The 21,811-nt window shown below is 42.1% G+C and overlaps 2 protein-coding genes across 7 annotated transcripts in view; both read left to right on the forward strand.

Annotated features, from left to right (window-relative positions):
• The window catches only part of LOC133340924 (chymotrypsin-like elastase family member 2A), a 32,975-nt gene extending 31,288 nt beyond the window's left edge, over positions 1 to 1,687 (forward strand). Inside the window, exon 8 of the mRNA XM_061549423.1 lies at positions 1,235 to 1,687. Within this exon, the coding sequence (XP_061405407.1) occupies positions 1,235 to 1,252 (18 nt within the window). The 3' untranslated portion in view covers positions 1,253 to 1,687. The remainder of the gene's footprint in view (positions 1 to 1,234) is intronic.
• A 2,275-nt stretch (positions 1,688 to 3,962) lies between these two features.
• Positions 3,963 to 20,478, forward strand: LOC133340922 (chymotrypsin-like elastase family member 2A). Of its 6 annotated transcripts, none has more exons than XM_061549418.1 (8): positions 3,963 to 4,029; positions 4,147 to 4,244; positions 11,524 to 11,627; positions 11,845 to 11,964; positions 14,548 to 14,609; positions 16,626 to 16,768; positions 17,009 to 17,161; positions 19,655 to 20,471. In XM_061549418.1, the coding sequence occupies exons 1-8, from the start codon at positions 3,990 to 3,992 to the stop codon at positions 19,670 to 19,672; spliced, it is 738 nt and encodes a 245-aa protein (XP_061405402.1). In that variant the 5' UTR covers positions 3,963 to 3,989; the 3' UTR covers positions 19,673 to 20,471. The 6 variants fall into 6 exon arrangements, with proteins under 6 accessions (XP_061405402.1, XP_061405401.1, XP_061405403.1 ...); XM_061549417.1 differs by having other exon boundaries at positions 14,473 to 14,609; positions 19,655 to 20,470; XM_061549419.1 differs by lacking the exons at positions 16,626 to 16,768; positions 17,009 to 17,161 and having other exon boundaries at positions 14,473 to 14,609; positions 19,655 to 20,478.
• The last annotated feature ends 1,333 nt before the right edge of the window (positions 20,479 to 21,811 follow it).

The raw sequence follows: 21,811 nt of genomic DNA on the forward strand, positions 1-21,811 counted from the left end.
GCAAATGGATGCATGTGTATAGGATGTTTCGTCCATCCTCATTCATTCGCACTACGCAAACAGCACGCATAACTTCCGCACTCGACATCACACACGCCGCACATGTCAATCACGCAAACGGGAGATACACCAAGGAAGGGTCAGAGGTCAGTGGTCACTGACGTCACGCACACACAGCACACTCGGGCAAGGAATAGAGATCGGGGGTGTGAGCACTGACGTGCACGACACGCAATCAGATTGGTGGGTGGATGACACTGATCGGATTTGTGAGGAGAAACGGAAAGAGCGGGAAATATCAGAAGGGTGATTGGTGAAGAAGGGCAGAGAGGAGGTTTAAAATGGAATGTGAAACGAGGAAACGGGGTTGGTTTGAGTGAGTACTGCTGTAGGTCCTCAAGCTAGGGTCTCCACTTGTTCAGGTTTGATCTGGGTTTTACACAGACAGGTCTGTTCGGGTGGCGGGAAATTATTCATATCTAGAATGGTTAGTATTGTTTAAATTCTATTATGGTATTATGTGGTACAGTGTTGATAGGTCTATGTTACCTGAGAAATGTCTAGATTTGGCCTATAGAAAATATGGCAACCCGACGTGAATCCCAGCGGGGACCTTTAATTTACATTTGAGACTCAGTAAGGCCTTCTTAGATAAAAAAAAAGTTAATTGCCAGTCATATGATGATCTTTTTCCAAAAAATCAAGTCTCCCTAGTGTAAAAAATTCCTATTTACACTGCAAACCAGTAATTGGTCAAATGGATCAAGAACCTAAGTTGCAAACTAGACAGATTTTAAAGGGTAAATGCATCTAAATTATATTAAAATATAAAATGAATTCTCCATTGACCCCATGTCCCCAGCTTTTAATAACAATTTACAGGGCTGAAACTACACTACGAAGTGTATGCAAGAACATTTTTTTAATACCCAGATATTTAGACGAGAAAATATAAATTATTCATTTCATGTCAATATTGGGCCTGTGAAAGTGTGTTATTGGATGTACAGAGTGGTTTCAACCATTGTATTGGCCTTTAACATTACAATTACATTTAGAAATGGCCATTAATTCTAGATTTGAAGTTTTCTAAATTTTAATATTTTTATTTCCACCTACGTGACTTTACCGAAAGAACCAAAGAGTATAAATGACCATTACTGTGTTGTAATGTTGGTTGTCAGTAATATTTCATAAGATAATACTGTATTTTACGTGAATTTCCAATGTGCAGGTGATGGCGCGTTATTAAACTCAGAAGGACATTCTTGTGGGCGATGAACAGTACCATCAAGATGGTGATCGCCGTCTTAACACATACTGGATCATTGATATTTACATCATAATGTTTCTTGAAATATTAACACAAGCTTGTTTAATGTAATATGAATCAATGTTTCCATTTATAATTTCTCAATGCTTGTCATGTAATTCCTGTAATTTTTCCCTTTTCTCTTCTAAAGCAATAATTCTGAACTCTAAGACGTACTTCAAATTTGTTTCAGTAATTCTACTGTTAAAAGCACATATAAAACACAGGTTTTCTTTTTATATAGCACTATAAATTAGTTCTTTCGAGAAACCTTTATATGTTATACTCGTGGTTGCATGATTAAAATGTTATTTCATAAATAAAAATTGTGATTCCAAATAGATGGACAGTCACCCCTTTTGTACAACAAATACAATGTAAGCAGAATTAAATTAAATCACAGCTATATTGCACACAACCATCAATACCACATAACCATAATACATGCAGTGTGGTGCATGGGATGTTACTTTCCCGTGCGTGGCTGGAATTGGATTGTGCAACATGGTCAACTTTATAGAATTCAATCGTGATTTGAAGCCATATTTCCTAATGACGACTGCTTGTGTTGCAGTCGAAACGTCGTGATTTTTTTTTCTACCTACTTGACTTTAACGAAAGAACCAAAGAGTATAGTTTTATAGAAATCCTTTTTAAGTTCCCCAATGGTGGCTGAAGGAAAATGTCATCCAGGAATGAATAAACCATTACCGATGATTAACGTGGTCAACAATCAATGCGAATTTGTGCAAAAGGTACAAATTAATAGAAGAGCTATTTAAGCAAAAAAGTATTATTATAAATAAAACTCTCACGCGCCAATCAACATTAATAGAAAATGACAGTCACACCGTGTAATATTACCGCACTGAGTGTTCTATAATTGATCAGGGCGAATGTCACCTTCATCATTTAAAAGTGATTGAGCATACAATTGTGGATACAGTTATTGAATACACATTGGACATAATTCAAATCTTTGCTAAGCCACTGAGCAAAAACGCCGAATTCTGTGTTTGGCAAGAGCCGAGACCATTCATGGCCCCTTCCCACGTATTACAAATAGCGAATCACGTGCGGGTGTGAATCAAGTACGCGCAGTGTGGTGCATGGGATGTTACTTTGCATATAATTTAGGGTCGTTAAATGACACGAGGTCATCCAATAATCGCTTTTAGAATGGATCCCCAGTCGGAAGAGTCGGGAACGGTGATGTTTACAGTGGAATGTTAGTGATTGCATTTCTAGGTAAGTGGAAACGTACAATATGCACAGTGGCCTAAGTACATAATTTCTCAGTTAAAAGTGCAATCCTGAAATTATTTATTTGCTCATTCCACCGCTGGCGAAATAGCCGTAATTACACGCAGTTCTATTGCGTATTGTCTCCTCTTCTACCCTGACCAAATATAAGAAGAGGTGGACGTACCCACACTTTATCCCACCCACATAAACCTTGCCGAACGATTGTGTTGTAACGATTTATACTGTTGGGTGGTCAGCAGCTGTGGAGATTTAAGAAACGGCAATTAAAATGGGAAAGACATTTTCCCATTTCAACGGTCGTGGTGTGTGGGTTACATGCTCCGTTGTCACATCACGGAAGCTCCCTTCATTCATCAGTGAAAACGTTGATGTTATTTGCTAGATATGTCTCTACAGTATGTGCAAAAAACACGTGTATTACCCGTTTTTTGTTCGGTTATTGTACCGGTAATGCAACAAAACACAGATTTCAAAAACCCTTGTATGATGGTTCACTGGAATTCAGACGTTCCAAGCCGAGCAATCAGCAGCAGCCCGCAATACAACGCTCCCTACTGGAGGCGCTACGTTTGTGCTGCATCTAAAGCAGCCGTCCCCAACCTTTTTGTCACCAGGGACCGGGGGTTGGGGACCCCTGATCTAAAGAATCGGATTTTTTTTTTATTAATCTACTTATTGTTTGTTTCAGAGTATACTGTTCTGATAAAGCCAATAGAAAGTGGGCAAGTGTATATTCTCGTTTTAAATGCTCTGAAAGTATGTAACAGCATCTATGGTAAATGAACCGTAACAGAATTGTGCATGCTCCATCTAACGTGTGAAAACGAAGCATTTTGTGTGGATTTAACACGCATTTTGTAGCATTGTTGTTAATCAGGAGGGCGAAATTAAGCAGGCTAGACGTGGTTGTCAGCAGCATAATGGCAACAGGTAAAAAACTAAATTTTACAGATAAAATAGGTGCACACTGCTATATACGTCGTAATTGTATTCCACGAATTGTGGTATTTTTATACTTTATAAACCTACTAGTTTTACTTCATGACATAATTAACAGACTAGCTCTTGCATTTACCTAAACTAGCTTAGAAATGCAGTGTATGTACATAATGTGATATTTGAATACATTTTTTAAAACAATGGCAATCAATTGAAAGTCACTATTCATGACACAATGCGCTCGTGAATTGTTTATATTTCTCTCACAACTCAAAAAAACACGCAATAATTTTAGAGCAGTGATGGAATTTTACTACCTACGACTCGTAGACCCGTGACGCCATGCCCGCAGAACATTTATCTATGCAAAATGTTTGGCATGAAATACATTTCACTTCCTTGTATGTCCATGTATATATTGGGCTGTGCGTCGGTCATTTGACAGTGTGTTGCAAACCCCAATCAAGAAATCATGGTCACTCTCCTGATCTTCACTTTCCTGCTGAATCAAGGTATTCACATGTGTTACTTACAGTAAGATTAGTTCGGATTCTAGGTTTTTTTCCATGCAACTGTTAAATTATTTCACCAGGAGTGTTTATATTATTCGTATGCTTTTCTTTCCACAGCATTCGTCTCGGCTCAGACTTGTGGTTTATCTGCGATTGCTCAACATAATCGCATTGCAGGTGGTAGTGAGGCCACTCCTCACAGCTGGCCTTGGCAGGTATGAGATCAATTCTTGGGCTTCTTTTTTCAAACTTCACCACTCCAATTCCTGCGGATTGGTGAAGGTGGGGAGCATAGGCATTCGAACATAGAAGCAAGTACAATCATTAATGTTGCTTAACTTATCAACTGATGAACAAAAATGCCAATACTATTGTGAACATGTCCACAAGTGTGCAGTGGGTTACAATTGGCTCTTTACAGCTCTCTCCGATTATTAACAACACGGAACAATTAATTGGCGCGTTATACAAATTTGGTTCATTCGGTAAAGTCACGTAGTTAGAAATAAAATCAAACAAATCACGACGTTTCGATCGAAACGTCGTGATTTGTTTTATTTGATTTCTAACTACGTGACTTTACCGAAAGGACCAAAGAGTATGGATTACTGCAGTCACGAAAGCTTCAAATTAAGATTATACAAATTTGTCAGCCAATTTATACTCACAGCTGAATATTGATTTGCATTATTTACGTTCTTTTTGACCTTGAGACAACAAATGTTATTTTGATGGGACAGCTAACTCGAATCGACTCTGTCAGCCCGAGTTGACCTAATTTTGCTTATGTTTAAGAACAACACATCTTCGATGAACGCGAATAAGGACCTGTAGCATGGATCACAAAAGAACACAGGGAGAGTTGTGTTCATTGTTGTATATGTTGGATTATGAAATTTTTATAAAAATAATAAAAAGTAATAATTTTCCTAAAAATGCGTAAATCACATAAATTATGTTAATGTGTGTAATTATATGCATAAATTATGATAATTACGGAGATAATCGTAGTAATTTATGCAGATGCTTGCGATTATGTTAATGTATTCAGTTATGATAATTAGGCTTAGCTTCGTTATCCAGAGTTGTATCAATCGGGATAAAACGATTATCTTTGATTAAACATTTACTGATTATCTTAGTGTTTTTATGTTATGTTAGGTCTCCAGTTTCATATCTCATCGCAGGATACAGTTCTTATGAATAAGACAGTTTTGCTTGGACTGGGAAAGAAGCATTCGAACACTTGGTGTTAAGCAATTTTAATTCTAAACAAACACATGACACTCTAATATGCAAAGGCGAAAGCATACGTCAATAAATTCATGAGCAAGATTATGCAATTAACGAAAATGAATGACTAAAACACTTCTTATTCATGTAACTCGATGGCAGCAACTGCTTTGCACGATCAGTTGATATTGAACGCACCACCTTGAAATGGCAACCCTTTTTGAAACGCAAAGATAACTTTTTGAAAGTCTTATTCGTGTGCGTGTTGTGTGTGCGTTGTCCCCTTGTAAAATTCATTACATTTTTCTTAGAGACGGGAGTTGTGTCGTTAGCTTGTGGGGTGGGGGGAATACAACCAGCGGCCAGAGAGGTTCCTCTCGCTTGGGCGTGGCCGCAGCGAGCCCATCTTGCTCCCTCGCTCGGGCGTGTCTCTGCTCGTGCGCTCTCTCTCTCCACTGCTCGATTGAGCGGCGTTGGCACGACGCTTGCCGACGTGGTGCGCGATGATTCTGTCGTCGCTGCTGGACATCTTGTCTGTTTTCACTGGGTGTTGGTCGGTGTGTGTGTATCAAACACACGGCGCATTCGATGGCGCTCTCTCTCTCTCTTGGTGGCAGCTCCAGGCTTCTCCACTGCTGGATGATTGTTGAGTCGGCACGATGCTCGCCTTCGGCGGTGTGCGATGATATCGTCGTCGCTCTCTCCTTGATCGCTGCCAACTTCACACGGACACTCGCCCTTACTTCAGGCTGTGTTGGCTCAGGCTCTGGACGACGCGGCTGTGCGCGCTCATTCGTGATGGAACGCTCTGGCGATGAACGATGGCTCTTGTTGCTCATCCGCTGCTGCTCGTCCTTTTCGATGCTCGCTTGGTCGACGCTTGGCGATTTCTGCCCTTCTACAGGTTGATTGTTTGTTGTCACTTGTCACTCTCTCTTCTCCGTGCTTTCCTTTGTTCGTGCAGCTGCCAGCTTCACTCGCACTTAAACCACACCTCGCCACCTCGTTCTGCGAGAAGCGACACCTGCCATCGGTATCGGTGTTTGCTCCCTCACGACGCTCCGCCAGCCGGAGCACGGCTGAACCCAGCCTCGACCCAGGTTGAACTCAGATTTCTGCGACTCGAACGACCCCTCCTCGTTCCATTTATTCTCGAGGCACGACGCGCCCCAACTCCCTTGCGAGCCCCGTCGCAACGCTGCGTCGCAAGCCGAGTTGCAAGACTGAGCGCGACTCGAACCAGACTGCTCATTCGTGATGTGCGCTTGTGCTTAACTCAAAAACGTGAACACCCTCTCCTCTCTGCGCGTCTCTTGCGAGAGGAAAACAAACAACAAACCGAGAGAGAAGAACCAGACAGCCTCGCGACCCCTCCTCGCGGCCCTTTCTAACCCCCTAAGTATTTATGGGCCATCTGTTTGTGCCGGACCGTTGGAGACAAAGGTGGTGAGGAGATTTTTGCAATACATTTATGTGGTCCTGTGTGTTACATTTATTCTTGATATTTCTTATGAGTTCCCTCGGTCTTAGTATATCGTGGTTATTATTCGGTCTATGAATATTCGTAATGATCCTCGTTACATCATTATTTTGAGGGCTTTGCCAAATTTGGTTATGCGTTTCTTTCCAGGGATTGGTGTTTATTCGGAGTTATATTTTAATGTCCTGAGGTTAAGTGTAACTAAGTTTCCACTTAAGCTTTCTGGAATACGTATTCTTTAGTTTTTGGTAAGGTCATGCAGATAGAAACAAACAATACAAATTAATCTATGTGCGGTGAATACGAGTAATATACGGGAATATCTAATAACAAGCCCCTATTGTTTGCTGGTTAATTCTTTTTGTTAAGTTTCTACTTTTCGTTAAGGAAAACGTTAAAGAAAACGCGAGTTGCAACAGTTGTTTTTCTCTGCTCTGCACCTTATCCGTGCATCTCCAGATGTCTTGGGAGGTTAGGCCATCGACCTTTTGTCCATCTGGATGTCTCTGACCTCTCTGTGCCCGAATTCTTACCGTTTAATGGCCCTCCACGTTTCATAGATTCCTGGTGTGCTTGTGGGGAGTAGTGGGTTGTTTCATTATTTAATTTAAAAATATATATAGATTAAAAAAACAAATTTTGCCTAACTATTCTTAATATTAATAACGGAAAACAGGGCATAGATACAACATCATTCGTTTCTGACCTGACCTCTGCCTCCATTAATCATCTCCTCCCGCCATACTTTTTCTTAACTTTCTTTTTCCATTTTGTTTCATGCTATTCTTCTAATTTTCTGTCCATTTAGTGCTCCCAAGATCACAACTCGAGATCAATGTGATTATTTTCACACTCAGTCACTTTGAGGATGTGTTCTTCTCCCAGTCCTGTGTCTCTACATTGGTGTTAAAAAATAAACCAGTATATTTACAGATGATACGATACATTGTTACTATGGTTGCTGTGACATGGTGCTACAAGGCATCTCAGGAGTAGATCCATGGTTTGCTTCTCCTGACAAGCACATTGTTCACTTGTGCTAAAGCGCCATGATTTCATGCGAGAGTTGCATCTGCCGAAACCCACTCTCAGTATGTTTAGGCTCCGCCATGTAAGCTATTTGGAATTGGAACCATATGCGAGCTCCTCACTGGGGATGATTCCTCACCGGTTCCATTCAGCAGTTTTGTCACTTCGTTTTTCCCATTCTTTTTGCCAGAGGGAAGTTCTTGCAGATTCCGGAGATGTGTAGAAAACGGCCGAATTTGTGTCTTTTTGTTCACATGAAGTCAGAAAAAAATAACATTTGATTCAAAATTAACATGTATTTATACTAAAGTAATACAAAAAGACTACAAAAGATGTAGAAGTGAGTAGTTTTTCAAAATTTACTATTATACTGTAAATCACTTTCACGAATCAGCCTCCAAATGTAGTCTCCCATCAAGTTATCCTTATATTGTCCTTGGTAGCGACGTCCAACGTCCAGTATATCCTGGTGGAAGCACTCGCCTTGCTCCTCCGAGTACACTCCCATGTTCTCCTTGAATTTATCAATATGAGCATCAGAGGATATGGACTTTGAGGGACATCCTACAGCTCATTATGCCGTAGTTCTTCACACGAGACTCAACCAGCTCCACATAATTTTCGACCTTGTGATTGCCCAGGGAGCCATGAACCACTGCGATAAAGCTGTTCCAAGCTGCTTTCTCCTTATTAGTGAGCTTCTATGGTAATTCATTGCACTCCAAGATCTTCTTTATCTGTGGTCCGATGAAGACACCGGCTTTGACCTTTGCCTCAGACAGCTTGGGGAAGAAGTCTTGAAGGTACTTGAAGGCTGCCGAATCCTTATCTACAGCTCTGACAAATTGTTTCATAAGGCCCAATTTGATGTGCAGTGATGGCATCAGCACCTTCTGGGGATCGACCAGTGGCTCCCACTTGAAGTTGTTCCTCCCCACAGAGAACTCGGTCCGCTGTGGCCAGTCCCGCCTGTGGTAGTCCACCTTAGTGTTCCTGCTGTCCCAAAGGCAAATATAGCAGGGAAACTTGGTAAAACCGCCTTGGAGACCCATCAGGAATGCCACCATTTTGAAGCCGTACTCATCATACTTCAATCCGTCCAACAAGATCTTGAAGCTGTTGTAATCCTCATTGAGGTGCACCGAGTGAACCAGGGAAGGAGACGGGTACTTGTTACCATTATGGAGCAGCATGGCTTTGAGGCTCATGGATGAGCTGTCAATGAAGAGGCGCCACTCATTCTGGTTACAGGCGATTCCGACTGCCTCGAACAGACTGGTCACATTGTGGCAGAAGCTGAGCCCATCTTGACGGGTGAAGAAGCTGCAAAAAGTTGATGACGCTTCCTGTGATCTGCGACTTGCACACTTTCATCCAACAAGTTCCACTACTTGAGCCTAGACGTCAAAAGCTTGGCATTGGACTTGGTGAGACCAAGATCTCTGATCAAGTCGTTGAGGTATTTATGGTTGGGGTAGTATGGGTTTCTCTCCTCAGCTCCACCTCTGAATTTGTCATCTGGATCTACGACGTCTTACTCGCTCTCTGACTTGCTATTCTCTTCTAAAGACGGCTGCTCTCTCTCCGGAGGAGTGGGTACGGGGAGCTCATGGCAGTGTGGCACCGGGGCAATGGATGATATTAGGTGCATTCTTGCCAGTCCGACGTTTGGAAGGGTCCACCCTGTAGTAGTAGCAGTTTCTTGAGTGGTCAGTGGGTTCCCACAAAATTCTTGGGATAGCCAACTTTATGGCTCTCTTTTCCCCTCTATACCATCCTACAAAAATAAATTTATTTCACCCATGACTAATGTGTAAGAGATTCTCGCAACATTTTTCATATATGATATATTTTTTCAATAACATAAAAAAATTGTAAAACATTTTAAAATTAAAAGCTTTTACAAAAAAATGTAACAAACTTTATAACGTTAAATTCCAAGCAACAATTGTCCATCTTACCTTCCAGAGTTTTTTTTGCATTACTCGCAGGTGAAATTAAGTGCCCAGGGTTTGTCTTGATCACCGACAGGCATGCCGAAATATGCTTTGTAGGCCTCACACATCATAGCAGATGCTTCCACAGGGTACTTTTTTGCTCCAGTCTTGATAAATTGGCTGCAGACATATCAAAATGTGCTGCCAGATGCTTGCAGCCTCCTAATGCCAATTTAGAAAAATGCAGATATGTATTCACTTAGGCAGCTGGAATTAAACTGAACTGGTGGGCTTAAGGTTCCTTTAATTATACTACTATTTATATTACTGGAAAGTTCTAGAATGTTCTAGAAGTTACTCCAATTTTCGATTTAAAGCTTTCGTGACTGCAGGGATTCATCTTCTTGGTTCTTTCGGTAAAGTCACGTAGAAGGGAGATAATAAAAGAATAAAAATAAAACATAATAAAATAATACAATTCTCACGACGTTTCAGCCACAACGCAAGCAGCCGTCCTCAGGTGAAGGACGCTGTCTTTCCGACAGACCTGTTCTTCACCTGAGGACGGGGGAATTGTATTATTTTATTATGTTTTATTTTTATTATTTTATTATCTCCCTTCAACGTGACTTTACCGAAAGAACCAAGAAGAAGTTACTCCAAGTTTACTCAGCACTGAATATATCTGGAATGTTCTGGAAAAGATGTACATTTAAAAATATCACTGTCCTGGTCACAAAAGCAAAGTTTGTGGGGAATAATAGCCATTTTCTGTACCTTTGAGGCATAAGCAATTAGGAAATGACACTTACTGCCTAGAAACAATGATGACCTCCACACTTTCTTCTTGGTTCTTTCGGTAAAGTCACGTAGAAGGGAAATAATAAAATAATAAAAATCAAACATTCTAAAATACAATTCTCACGACGTTTCGGCCACAACGTGAGAATTGTATTTTATTGTTTTATTTTTATTATTTTATTATTTCCCTTCGACGTGACTTTACCGAAAGAACCAAGAAGATTAATCCCTGCAGTCACGAAAGCTTTAAATCGAGACCTCCACACTGCTAATGAATCCTTTATTTGTTTTTTATTCCATGATGAATGTTTGTCAATATTTGATAATAAAAAAAACCGATTCCATCTTTTTGGGTACATTTTATTTAGATTACTGTATTACGTGCATGGTTCGATGCCTGTATCATGTGCATAAGCATTACCGTTAATTAATAAATCGGTGCATGCATGTGTAATGACAGGGTTATACCTGCTGGCCTGGAAGGGGAATCACGGGTACGGCCATGGTTAAGTAACAACTAATCAGAGAGCGAGGTGTATCTGGGGCAAATGTATAAGGTGGAGCTAGATGAGATACTCCAGGAACCTGCTCGAAGGTTCCACGAGAGGGCGTGGCCAGAGGTGGAACTTAGCCACGCCATCATCGTCACGCCGCCAGCCAGCGGCGTAGCCGAGTGAGGACGATGGGACCACGCCGAGTGATCGGCTGTGTGTAGCCAGTATAGACGTTAATATCTACTGTTGTACTCAGTGTGAGGAAGAATAAGTGTTGGCCTGTGTTGTTCCCAGTGTGAGTAATAAAGAAGAAGTACCCTCTACACGACGTGTCGCTGAAGTCGGTCATTACACATGCTACGTGTATTGTAACTTTATGACCTGCCCCTACTGGAAATCTGTCAAAAAGAGCTTCATGGATCATCAGATTTCTCCAGTAGAAATAAATATTCTGACGTGTCTTTTAAAATTATTATTATAAACTTTGACTGCTCGATTTATGTTGATGTGATGACAACAGGTATCTGTGCAATACTACAATTCGACGGCAAACGCATGGTACCACTTATATAGTGGAACCCTAATCGCCCCACAGTGGGTTCTCACAAGTGCCGGCTATCTCAAGTACGTTTTTCATTTGCATTCAAGTTTTTAGATATGAATAATCACAAACCTGCTATTGTGTTAGTTATACAGATTTATCTTGTAGATATTTGATTATATGTAGCCATGCTTTTGTTTCTGCGGATGAATGGTACAATTTGTTATTTATTTAAAAAGTTAGAAGCCCTTAAATGGAATTGAAGCTGTGTGAGTTGCGTTGTTTATGTGATATCCGCAGACTGAACTATTATATGCGAGTTGTGCTTGGCAAGCACAATATATACCAGAAGGAGGCTGGGGCAATTGTTTCAGAAGTCTACCTAACTGCTTACCATTCCGGATTTAACTCCAGCTTTGAGTAAGTATTAAACATCTATTTTTTTCTAGTGTCAGTTTCTGTGTCTGTGTTCGTCCCACAAAAAAAAAATGTTTGGCGTGATTTTCTGACAAATGGTCATCGGATGACCACCCATACTTTATTAGGAAAAGTTTTGCTGGCTGGCTTGCCATGCGTCGCCCACGTGCGCAGAGGGGAGGGGCATGCGGGTGGCCAGCAGTGAGTGGGGGCGTGCAGTGGGGAGGGCGGGGGCCGCTCGTGGGAAGAGGTGCGCGAGGAGCGGGACACGGGTAGGAGGGGGGGCTGAGGGTTGTCACGTGCAAGACGTAGGGGGTGCTGGTGACGTTGGGGGTGGGGAGGAACCTGGTTCCACACAGTTACTTTTACATTTTACTGTATTATACTGGTAGGAACGAAGTGGACCAGCCTACAATAGATTATATCGTCCGTCCGACCGTGTAGCAACATCGCCCCCTACTGCAAACACTTGGCATGACCCTACAAAAACCTTTAGACTCAGTGACACTTTCCTGGCTAAACAAGTGTAACATTCCCTTATAATTCCCTCAGATAGCTTTTAATTAAAACATTTAAATTAATGAGGCTTTCCTGGCTAAACAAGTGTAACATCCCCTTATAATTCCCTGAGATAGCTTTTAATTAAAACTTTGAAATAAAAAAATAATATCGTCCGTCCGTCCGATGTCCGATTACGTGTAGCAACATCGCTCCCTACTGAAAACACTTGGCATGACCCTACACAAACCTTTAGACTCAGTGAGGCTTTCCTGGCTAAACAAGTGTAACATTCCCTTATAATTCCCTGAGATAGCTTTTAATTAAAACTTTGAAAATAACTCACAGCGCCCTAAAGCCTACAGCTAGGCCTAAAGCCTCGAACTACGACTATCACTCTCCCTTCGTATCGTACCCCCGCGTGTGTGCAAGGGAGTTAATGTTTAACAATGTTACATTCCCTAATGCTTTTAAATAGAAACATTTAAATGTAAAGCTTTGACACAAATAATAAAAACATTTAATTTAAAAATAAACTCACGGCGGCCTAAAGCCTACAGCTAGGCCTAAAGCCTAGAACTAGGCCTCAACCTCTCCCTTCGTATCGTCCGATTCGGTGTAGCAACATCGCCCCCTACTGCAAACACTTGGCAGGACCCTACAAAAACCTTTAGACTCAGTGGGGCTTTCCTGGCTAAACAAGTGTAATAATACATTATGTTCATATTCTTTGGTTATTCGTTCCTACCAGCCCACCCCGCAGGGTCCTGTTTATTAAAAGTTTTGCTGGTTGGGTGGCTGAAGGGACGGATTGTCACATCCAAAGGGCGTGCAGGCTGCAAATTTCACGCGTCAAATTGCATGTGCAATATTTTCTGAGTAAACACATTTTGTGTGGTTGTTATTGAAGTCAACCACATATATAGCGAGGTGAGTGACTGCTGGTAGTGGTGGTAATGGCCATTCCTTATTCAGGGGGCTTGTATACATCGATGACGATCACATGACTGTGACAGTTATTGTCCATGTGCCGTCACTTGTTGTGGTATACTTAAGGGCGTATACATTTAAGCCTTGCCTAAGCAAGGTGGCGAACATATTAGGGTGGTAGATGGAGTCGACAAGGGTGTAACCATTTCTTTGGTAGCTTGCCATCGTTATGCTGTCCTCAAAGTGCGTCTCCTATAAGGCAAAAATGTCAATGTTGTTTTCCCTTAGGTTTATGGCCAGGAAGTCACATTTAGGTCTTGATAGTTATTAAATTTATTCTATTTAGCGACTGCAAAGTCCCTAAGTCAAGCGGTTGCTTTCCGGTCCTGCTGAGTTGAGGACGAGTAGACCTCCGCTGAGTTTGTGGATTGGGCCAATGTGGGTTTCTTGTAGGCAGGTGAAATTATCAGTGTTGGGCAGCAAGGACTTTAATGAGGCTGCGCTTGGCTGCTGACACGCCTTCGACATTAAGTTGGAGGATTCGTAGGGCTGCTCCGACTGAAATGTGATCTTCGTGCTGTGTGTTCTCGACTTTGGGACTTTGACCAGAATTATTTGAGGCTCTTCTCACGAAGCTTTTCTTCGAATTTGGTCTGCTAGTAGGATCATTCGTTTCCTAGGCGGACTCGGAACCTGATGGTGGTGTGACGTGAACGTTGATCCATTGTGTCCCAGTTATTCGTTATTCACTGTTTGGTTGGTACACTCGATCGGTTGATGACATTTACAAGGGTCATTATTGGAATATAGCTCTGCTGATATCTGGATTCAAATTAATGACAACAAATTCACCTAGATGACGATATTAGTTATGTTGAAGGTGACACGAAAACGCGATTCTACCATTGCCCACCCTACATTTTTGATAATAAACAAAATCGAGTGTGTAGATTTAACTATTAATACATGATTTGTTTTCACATACCTTTAGGAGCCAATCCACCATAATGTGTACAAGTTTTATATCTTGATGCTTATCTCAGATCTTCTCATTCTCAATATAAACTATTTCATTGTGTATATAAATAACATTGGATTGATTAAGCTGAAAGAACCGGTGACGCCGGACACTGGAATACAGTTCGCCTGCCTTCCCAGTGACAACGAGCGACTGTCATCGACAAGCAAATGCTACGCCATCGGCTGGGGCTCCAAAGAAAGTAGGTTGCAACAACAAAGATGACCACATATACATTAGGTAGTCACAAAATAAATATGGAATACAGGAGTATAATGTGCAATGAATAACATCTATTATTAATGTAATAATAGTCATAATAATTATAATAGATTTTACTCACAAATACCTTGCCAATTATGAATACTTCTAGAAGAGTCCTCTATTGCAATGCTTTACAACCGGCGTGCTGTGGCACACCGTAAATAGACGATTAAATTGGACACACAGATAAATTAAACAAAGTGTCACACACATACTTAAACACGTAACTCCCCCCTTCGTAGTTGATTGGTTGAGCCGGGTGCTCCCCGGATGAATAATTAAACCCCAGCCTCACGTGTCTGCAGTTCGAATTGAGTTGCAACGAGGCCAGTGGAACACATGGTGAACAAGGAGACAGCGACACACGTGACTGTGAAAATTCCACATTTCCATGAGGGCACCAAAGCCACCACGGTGGCCTCTCGAAAAATAGATGCGTGCACACACACATCATCATGAGCTATGGTCAATCAACGAATGGATGAAGGGCCCACAGTGATGTTTTGGTTCAGTGTGCCATTAAGATTGAGCAAGCTCAAAAGTGTGCCATGGAATAAAATGGTTGAGAAGCACTGCTCTACTGGAATGTTTCTATGACTATTTGTATTTTATCAGGCAAGGCCCACTGAGCAATACCGCTCTTTTTCAGAAGCGACCTAGCGACAAATGATAGCTCAATTAAATGGTTTATCGCGTGGAAATTTAGAGCAGCCCAATACTCCAAACGAATGTCGATTCCAAATGTGGAGTGAAAAACTGCAGGACCTGAAGAAAAATCCACGCGATTACGGGGTGAACATGCAAACTCGAAAAATACAGGCATCAGGGTTGGGACTGAACCCACGACTTCTTGTTTACAAGGCGAGGTAGTTAACATCTCGCTACCAGTTTCATCAAATCTTGTTTGACATGCGTTGTATTTAATTTTGACAGTGATCGCTTTTGTTTTTACGTTTTCTGCAATTTTAAAGTAACAAAGATATTTTATCTCACACTGAAACACTTTTTGTTGTCTCATGGCACATGCACCTTGGTGGCACTGGTAAGAGCGAACAAATGGGAAGATGTTATTTTAACTCTCAGTCTGAAGTCAACTTCGCTAAACGTCTCTGTAGTATTAATAAAATGACTACAGCAATGCCTCGCCAACTGCGGAGGTTAGATTTCTGGTAAATGCCACAGGAGGGAAATCCGCGGTTGGTAAAGTTCAGGGCCTATGGGAAATAGGGGGTTAGGGGTACCACGCCCACGGTCAGACTCGTCATAGCTTCACTAAGTTGCCTGTTTATGAACTAAACACCGAATAAAATATAGCAAATTACACACCATACTCTTTGGTTCTTTCGGTAAAGTCACGAAGGTAGATTTCTACCTACGTGACTCCGCGGTTGTTGAGGGATTGCTCTATGTAGAAATTATTGTGGTAACACCGTCCAAAAACCGGCCTGGTTAACATTACTATCATCCTTCCACGGTTAATTACATTTGTACCAGGATGGAGGGCAGACTATTAAGAGAGGCATTGAAGTGGACACCCAAAGGTGGGGGACGAAGGTGTTGTCTCTGGAGGTCAACTGGTAACTCTACAACAGTGGCAGGATCTAACATAACCAACGGCCAGGCGTTGAGGGGTCACCTGCATTCATCTGTTGTGTGTTGATCTTTGTGGACACTGCTGCAGATTTCCGAAACCCTGCAGCGGTGTGCACCTATGAAGACATTCGTAACTTTGCATAATGCTGTTACAGATGAGATTTCACATCGTGGTAGAATTCCCTTGCACCTCCCTTAACTTAGAATGTGTTGCCGTGTTTGGTGCAGCTTCTTGTTGAATGCTTTTTGAAAAATGAAAACTTTTGTGACTCGACTGCATACTGTACAATATAGCTATGAATTATATATTGTAAAAGGGTTGTAACTGAGTTTTATTTGTAATTTTCCCGATATATTTCAGTCGATGGTTCATTTACCAGCACGCTCCAGCAAGCCAACCTACCAGTGGTTGACGACATCACATGCAAATCAAGTGAATTTTGGGGTTCTAAGTTACCTGCAAACACAATATGTGCTGGTGATGCATCAAGCGGTGCATGCCATGTAAGAATATTTCTTGTTTGAGTCACAATTTGAAACAATTTACTGATTTGTTGTGAAAGTGTTTTTAGGAATAATGAGCCCAAGTTGTACAGTGCAGGGATTACTCTGCTCAAAATGCATCAAAAGTTTTCACACAGTACATTATTTGACAGTTTGACATATGTAAGAATTTGCTATACTCATATCTTAAATTGTGGTTAACGATAATGTTTTAACAATGACTTGTCCGTTCGTTCAAAGGGTGATGGGGGTGGACCGCTACTATGTCGGAAGAGTGACAATTCATGGGTTGTACATGGCGTTGTTTCATTTATATGGGCAAAGAATTGTAAAGATTACTATTCGCCTACAGTCTTCACTAGAATATCTGCCTACATTCCCTGGATTCAAAACGTAAGCTGCACATTAAAACCACTAATGGTATGCACAAGCTCGTATACTATGTTAATCAGTTATACATAATTCAAAACAGTATTTGTACACTGCATTATTAAAATATTTAATGGAACATCTCTATCATGTGTTGAACATGGTGGCATACATTTGTAGAAGAGTTATCGACGACTCAGAGACGGAAGTAAGGGTTAAGGGCTTTCGCCGTAGGTTTATTTGATATCTTTCGGGGGGAACAACTCCCAGGGGTTAGGGATCCCGGGCTTGGTCCCTACTGGGTCCCGACACAGCCGGCTGCCCCGTGCTGTCTCCTCTGCGCCAGCTGTGGGGTCAGCCAACACGGCCGACCGAGGAGCACGGCCATGTCCAGCTCGGGCGCTGTGCTACCCCTATCCCTACCCTCTTGCCCCTGGCTCCCCGTTCCACCCTCTTCGGTCCCTCTACTCCAGCTACGACCCCGCTTACGTCACGGGGTCCCCCCTTTATACTCGAGGAGCTGTGTCGTCATGTGCGCCGTCCAGAGAGCATGACCCCACGTCTCGTGACGCCATTGCACCGGACAGCGCACACGACGTCACTACCCTCTTCTACTCCTCTACACATTTATGATGCAGTACTTTCGATGTGAGGCGGGTGGCTCATACAGACTTCATCCAGAACTAAAACTTGGGCTGTGAGCTGACCATAAGATGGCAGTAGAGCAAATGGATACATGTGTAAAGGATGTATAGTCCATTCTCACACATTCGCGCTACACAAACAACGCTCATACCTTCCGCACTCGAAATCACACACGCCGCACATGTCAATTACCAAACGGGGGATATATTAAGGAATGGTCAGAGGTCGGGGGTCACTGACGTCACGCACACAGCACACTCGGGCAAGGAATAGAAATCGGGGGTGTGAGCACTGACGTGCACGACACGTAATCAGATTGGTGAGTGGATGACACTCTGATCGGATTTGTGAGGAGAAACGGATCGAAAAAGAACAGGTAATTGTCGAAAGGTGATTGGTGGAGAAGGGCAGAGAGAAGGTTTAAAATGGACTGTGAAACGAGGAAACAGGGTTGGTTTGAACGAGTATTGCTGTGGTGTAAACGAAATAAAAAAAAGTTGAACTACGCCAACCAAAGTCTCCTCTTCACATGTCCCTCCGTATAGTTTATCAAATAGGTACTCAAGCTAGGGTCCCCACTTGTCCAGGTATGATCTGGGGTTCATACAGACAGTTCAGCAATTGACATTTCTGTTCAGGTGTCAGGAAATGATTCATATCTAGAATGGTTAGTATTGTTTAAATTATATTACAGTATTATGTGGTGCAGTGTTGATAGATCTATGCTACTGAAGTACTCTTGATGACGCTTGGACACCGTTGTAAGGCACACGTGTTTATTTACACAATGGTCGTACAGCACTAGAGGGGTGTATCGGCCCCCTCACCCGTATAACTGGGGATACACCTCTAGCTATCCTTCCTACCCCGAGTCCTCCACTAACGGGCTAGGGGAGGCTGTCTGGCCCGACACTGGTCAGTCGGGCTACGGTACCCGGAGTCCCAGAGTACTAACTCTGGTTCACGGGACCACGCCACTGGCTCCAGCCTGCGCTGCCCTGATAAGGGCGGCGTCCCAGGGGGAGTCCAGGGCCTATCTGGTCGGTCTTCCGTCTTCCCCTAATTACTCTAAGACTGAACCCCGAGCTCTCTGGCTCATCCCTTTTTATACCCCCCTAGAGGATCACAACCCCCCTCACGCCGTCCGGTGCGGACGTCGTTGCGGGCACCACCCCGTGTACTGGCGGAGTCCCCGCCCACTGTGTTTGTTATCCGTTAGCTCCTATGCAAACAGCCCTACACAAACAGCCCCTCTGTAACAGCCCTACACTACCTTAGAAATATCTAGATTTGGTCTATGGAACACATGGCAACCCTACGTGAATCCCAGCGAGGGCCCTTATTCAATTTACATTTGAGACTTAGTAAGGGTTTCTTAGATAAATAAAGTTAATTGCCAGTCATATGATGATCTTTTTCCAAAAAAATAAAGTCTCCCTAATGTCAAAAAGTTCCAATTTACACTACAATTATTTGTCAAATGGATCAATAACCTAAACATATTGCTGTAAATTATACGTTTAAAGAGTAGATGCTTCTACGTTATATTAAAATACTCAATAAGTTCTCCATTGACCCCATGTCCCCAGCTTTTAATAAGAATTTACAGGGCTGAAACTACACTACGAAGTGTATGCAAGGACATTTTTTTAAAACCCAGATATTTAGACAAGAAAAGCTAAATGCATAATTGCGTCATAATATTTGGCCATCGGATGTATAGACTGGTTTCAACCATTGTATTGGTCTTTAACATTACAATGACGTTAATAATCGATTTATAAAGAAATTACCATTACTGTGTTGTAATATTGGTTGTCAATAATATTTAATAAGATAATACTGTATTTTACGTGAATTTCCAATGTGCAGGTGATGGCGCGTTATTGACTCGGAAGGACATTCTTGTGGCCGATGAACAGTACCATCAAGATGATCATCGCCGTCTTAAAACATACTGAATTATTGATATTTACATCATGTTTCTTGAAATGTTAACACAAGCTTGTTTAATATAGCATGAATCAATGTTTCCTTTTTAGTCTTTTTCACTGCTTGTCATGTAATTCCTGTACTATTTCCCGTTTCTCCTCTCAAGTAATAATTTTGAACTCTAAGACGTACTCCCAAGTTGTTTCAGTAATTCTACTATAAAAGCACATATAAAATACAGGTTTTTTTATCGCACCTTAAATTAGTTCTTTCTAGGAACCTTTATATGTTATACTCGTGGTTGCATGATTAAAATGTTATTCATAAATAAAAAATGTGATTCCAAAAAGAATGGACATTCACCCCTTTTGTACAACAAATACAATATAAGCAGAATTAAATTAAATCACAGTTATATCGCACACAACCATCAGCACCATAGAACCATAATACATGCAGTGTGGTGCATGGGATGTTACTTTCCCGTGCGTGGCTGGAATTGGATTGTGCAACATGGTCAACTTTATAGAATTCAATCTTGATTTGAAGCCATATTTCCTGATGACGATTGCTTGTGTTGCAGTCGAAACGTCGTGATTTTTTTTTACCTACGTGACTTTACCGAAAGAACCAAAGAGTATAGTTTTATAGAATTCCTTTTTAATTCCCCTATGGTGGCTGAAGGAATTTTCATCCAGGAATGGATAAACCATAGCCGATTATGAACGTGGTCAACAATTACGGTAATGTGAATTTGTGCAAAAGGTACAAATTAATAGAAGAGCTATTTATGCAACAAATTATAATTATGAAGAAAACTCTCATACTCGCCAATCAATAATAGTAAAGACGTAAAAAAAGGGTTGGTTTTGTGAACATTGTTTGAAAATGACAGTCACACTGTGCAATATTACCGCACTGGGTGTTGTATAATTGATCAGGGTGGATGTCACCTATCGTCATTTAAAAGTGATTGAGCATACAATTGTGAACACAGTTATTGAATACACTTTGGACATAATTCAAATCTTTGCAAAGCCACTGAGCAAAAACACCGAATTCTGTGTTTGGCAATAGCCGAGACCATTCATGGCCCCTTCCCACGTATTCCCATTAGCGAATCACGTGCGGGTGGGAAACAAGTACGCGCGCGCCCGTCACGCAATTTCGTTGGAGGGCCGACACCTTTGCATAACACATTCCTGCGGAGGGAGCTGGTAGGAACGTTGGGTTGCTTGGTCAATGGCCAGGGTCAACGGCGGCGTGGTGTATTCCGCAAATATGGCCGACTGTGAGGGCGGGCACAACCCGGCATGTGTAGGTTACACGTTGAGTTTTATAAGGGCACAACGGGGTGACCAGCCCCTCCCCACCCAGCCCCACTCCTCCCACCCCCCATCCAGCCCCTCCCCACCCTCCCACCCTCCCCACCCAGCCCCTCCCCACCCTCCCACCCTCCCCACCCAGCCCCTCCCCACCCTCCCCTCTCCACCCAGCCCCACCCCTCCTATTTTTGGATGCACGACGGACGGACGGACACAATAATCCCCTGTGGGCTGGTGGAACCAGGTGGTTCCTACCAGTATAATTTAGGGTCGTTAAATGACACGAGGTAATCCAATAACCGCTTTTAGAATGGATTACCAGTCGGAAAAGTCGGGAACGGTGCCGTTTACAGTGGAATGTTAGAGATTGCATTTATTGGTAAGTGGAAACGTACAATCTGCAAAGCGGCCTAAGTACATAATTTCTCAGTTAAAAGTGCAATCCTTAAATTATTTACTTGCTCACTCCACCGTTGGCGAAATAGCCGTAATTACACGCAGTCTATTGTGTATTGTTTCCTCTTCTACGCTGACCGAACATACTGGAAGAGGTGGGTGTACCCACACTTTATCCCACCCACATACAACCTTGCCAAACGATTGTAGTGTAACGATTTATACTGTTGGGTGGTCAGCAGCAGTGGAGATTTAAGAAACGGCAATTAAAATGGGAAAGATATTTTCCCATTTCAACTGTCGTGGTGTGTGGGTTACATGCTCCGTTGTCACACTACGGAAGCTCCCCTCATTTATCAGTGAAAACGTTGATGTT

The sequence above is a fragment of the Lethenteron reissneri genome, chromosome 10 (genome assembly GCF_015708825.2).
Source record: "Lethenteron reissneri isolate LAM-NWPU_2019-01 chromosome 10, ASM1570882v1, whole genome shotgun sequence".
Lineage (NCBI taxonomy): Eukaryota > Metazoa > Chordata > Hyperoartia > Petromyzontiformes > Petromyzontidae > Lethenteron > Lethenteron reissneri.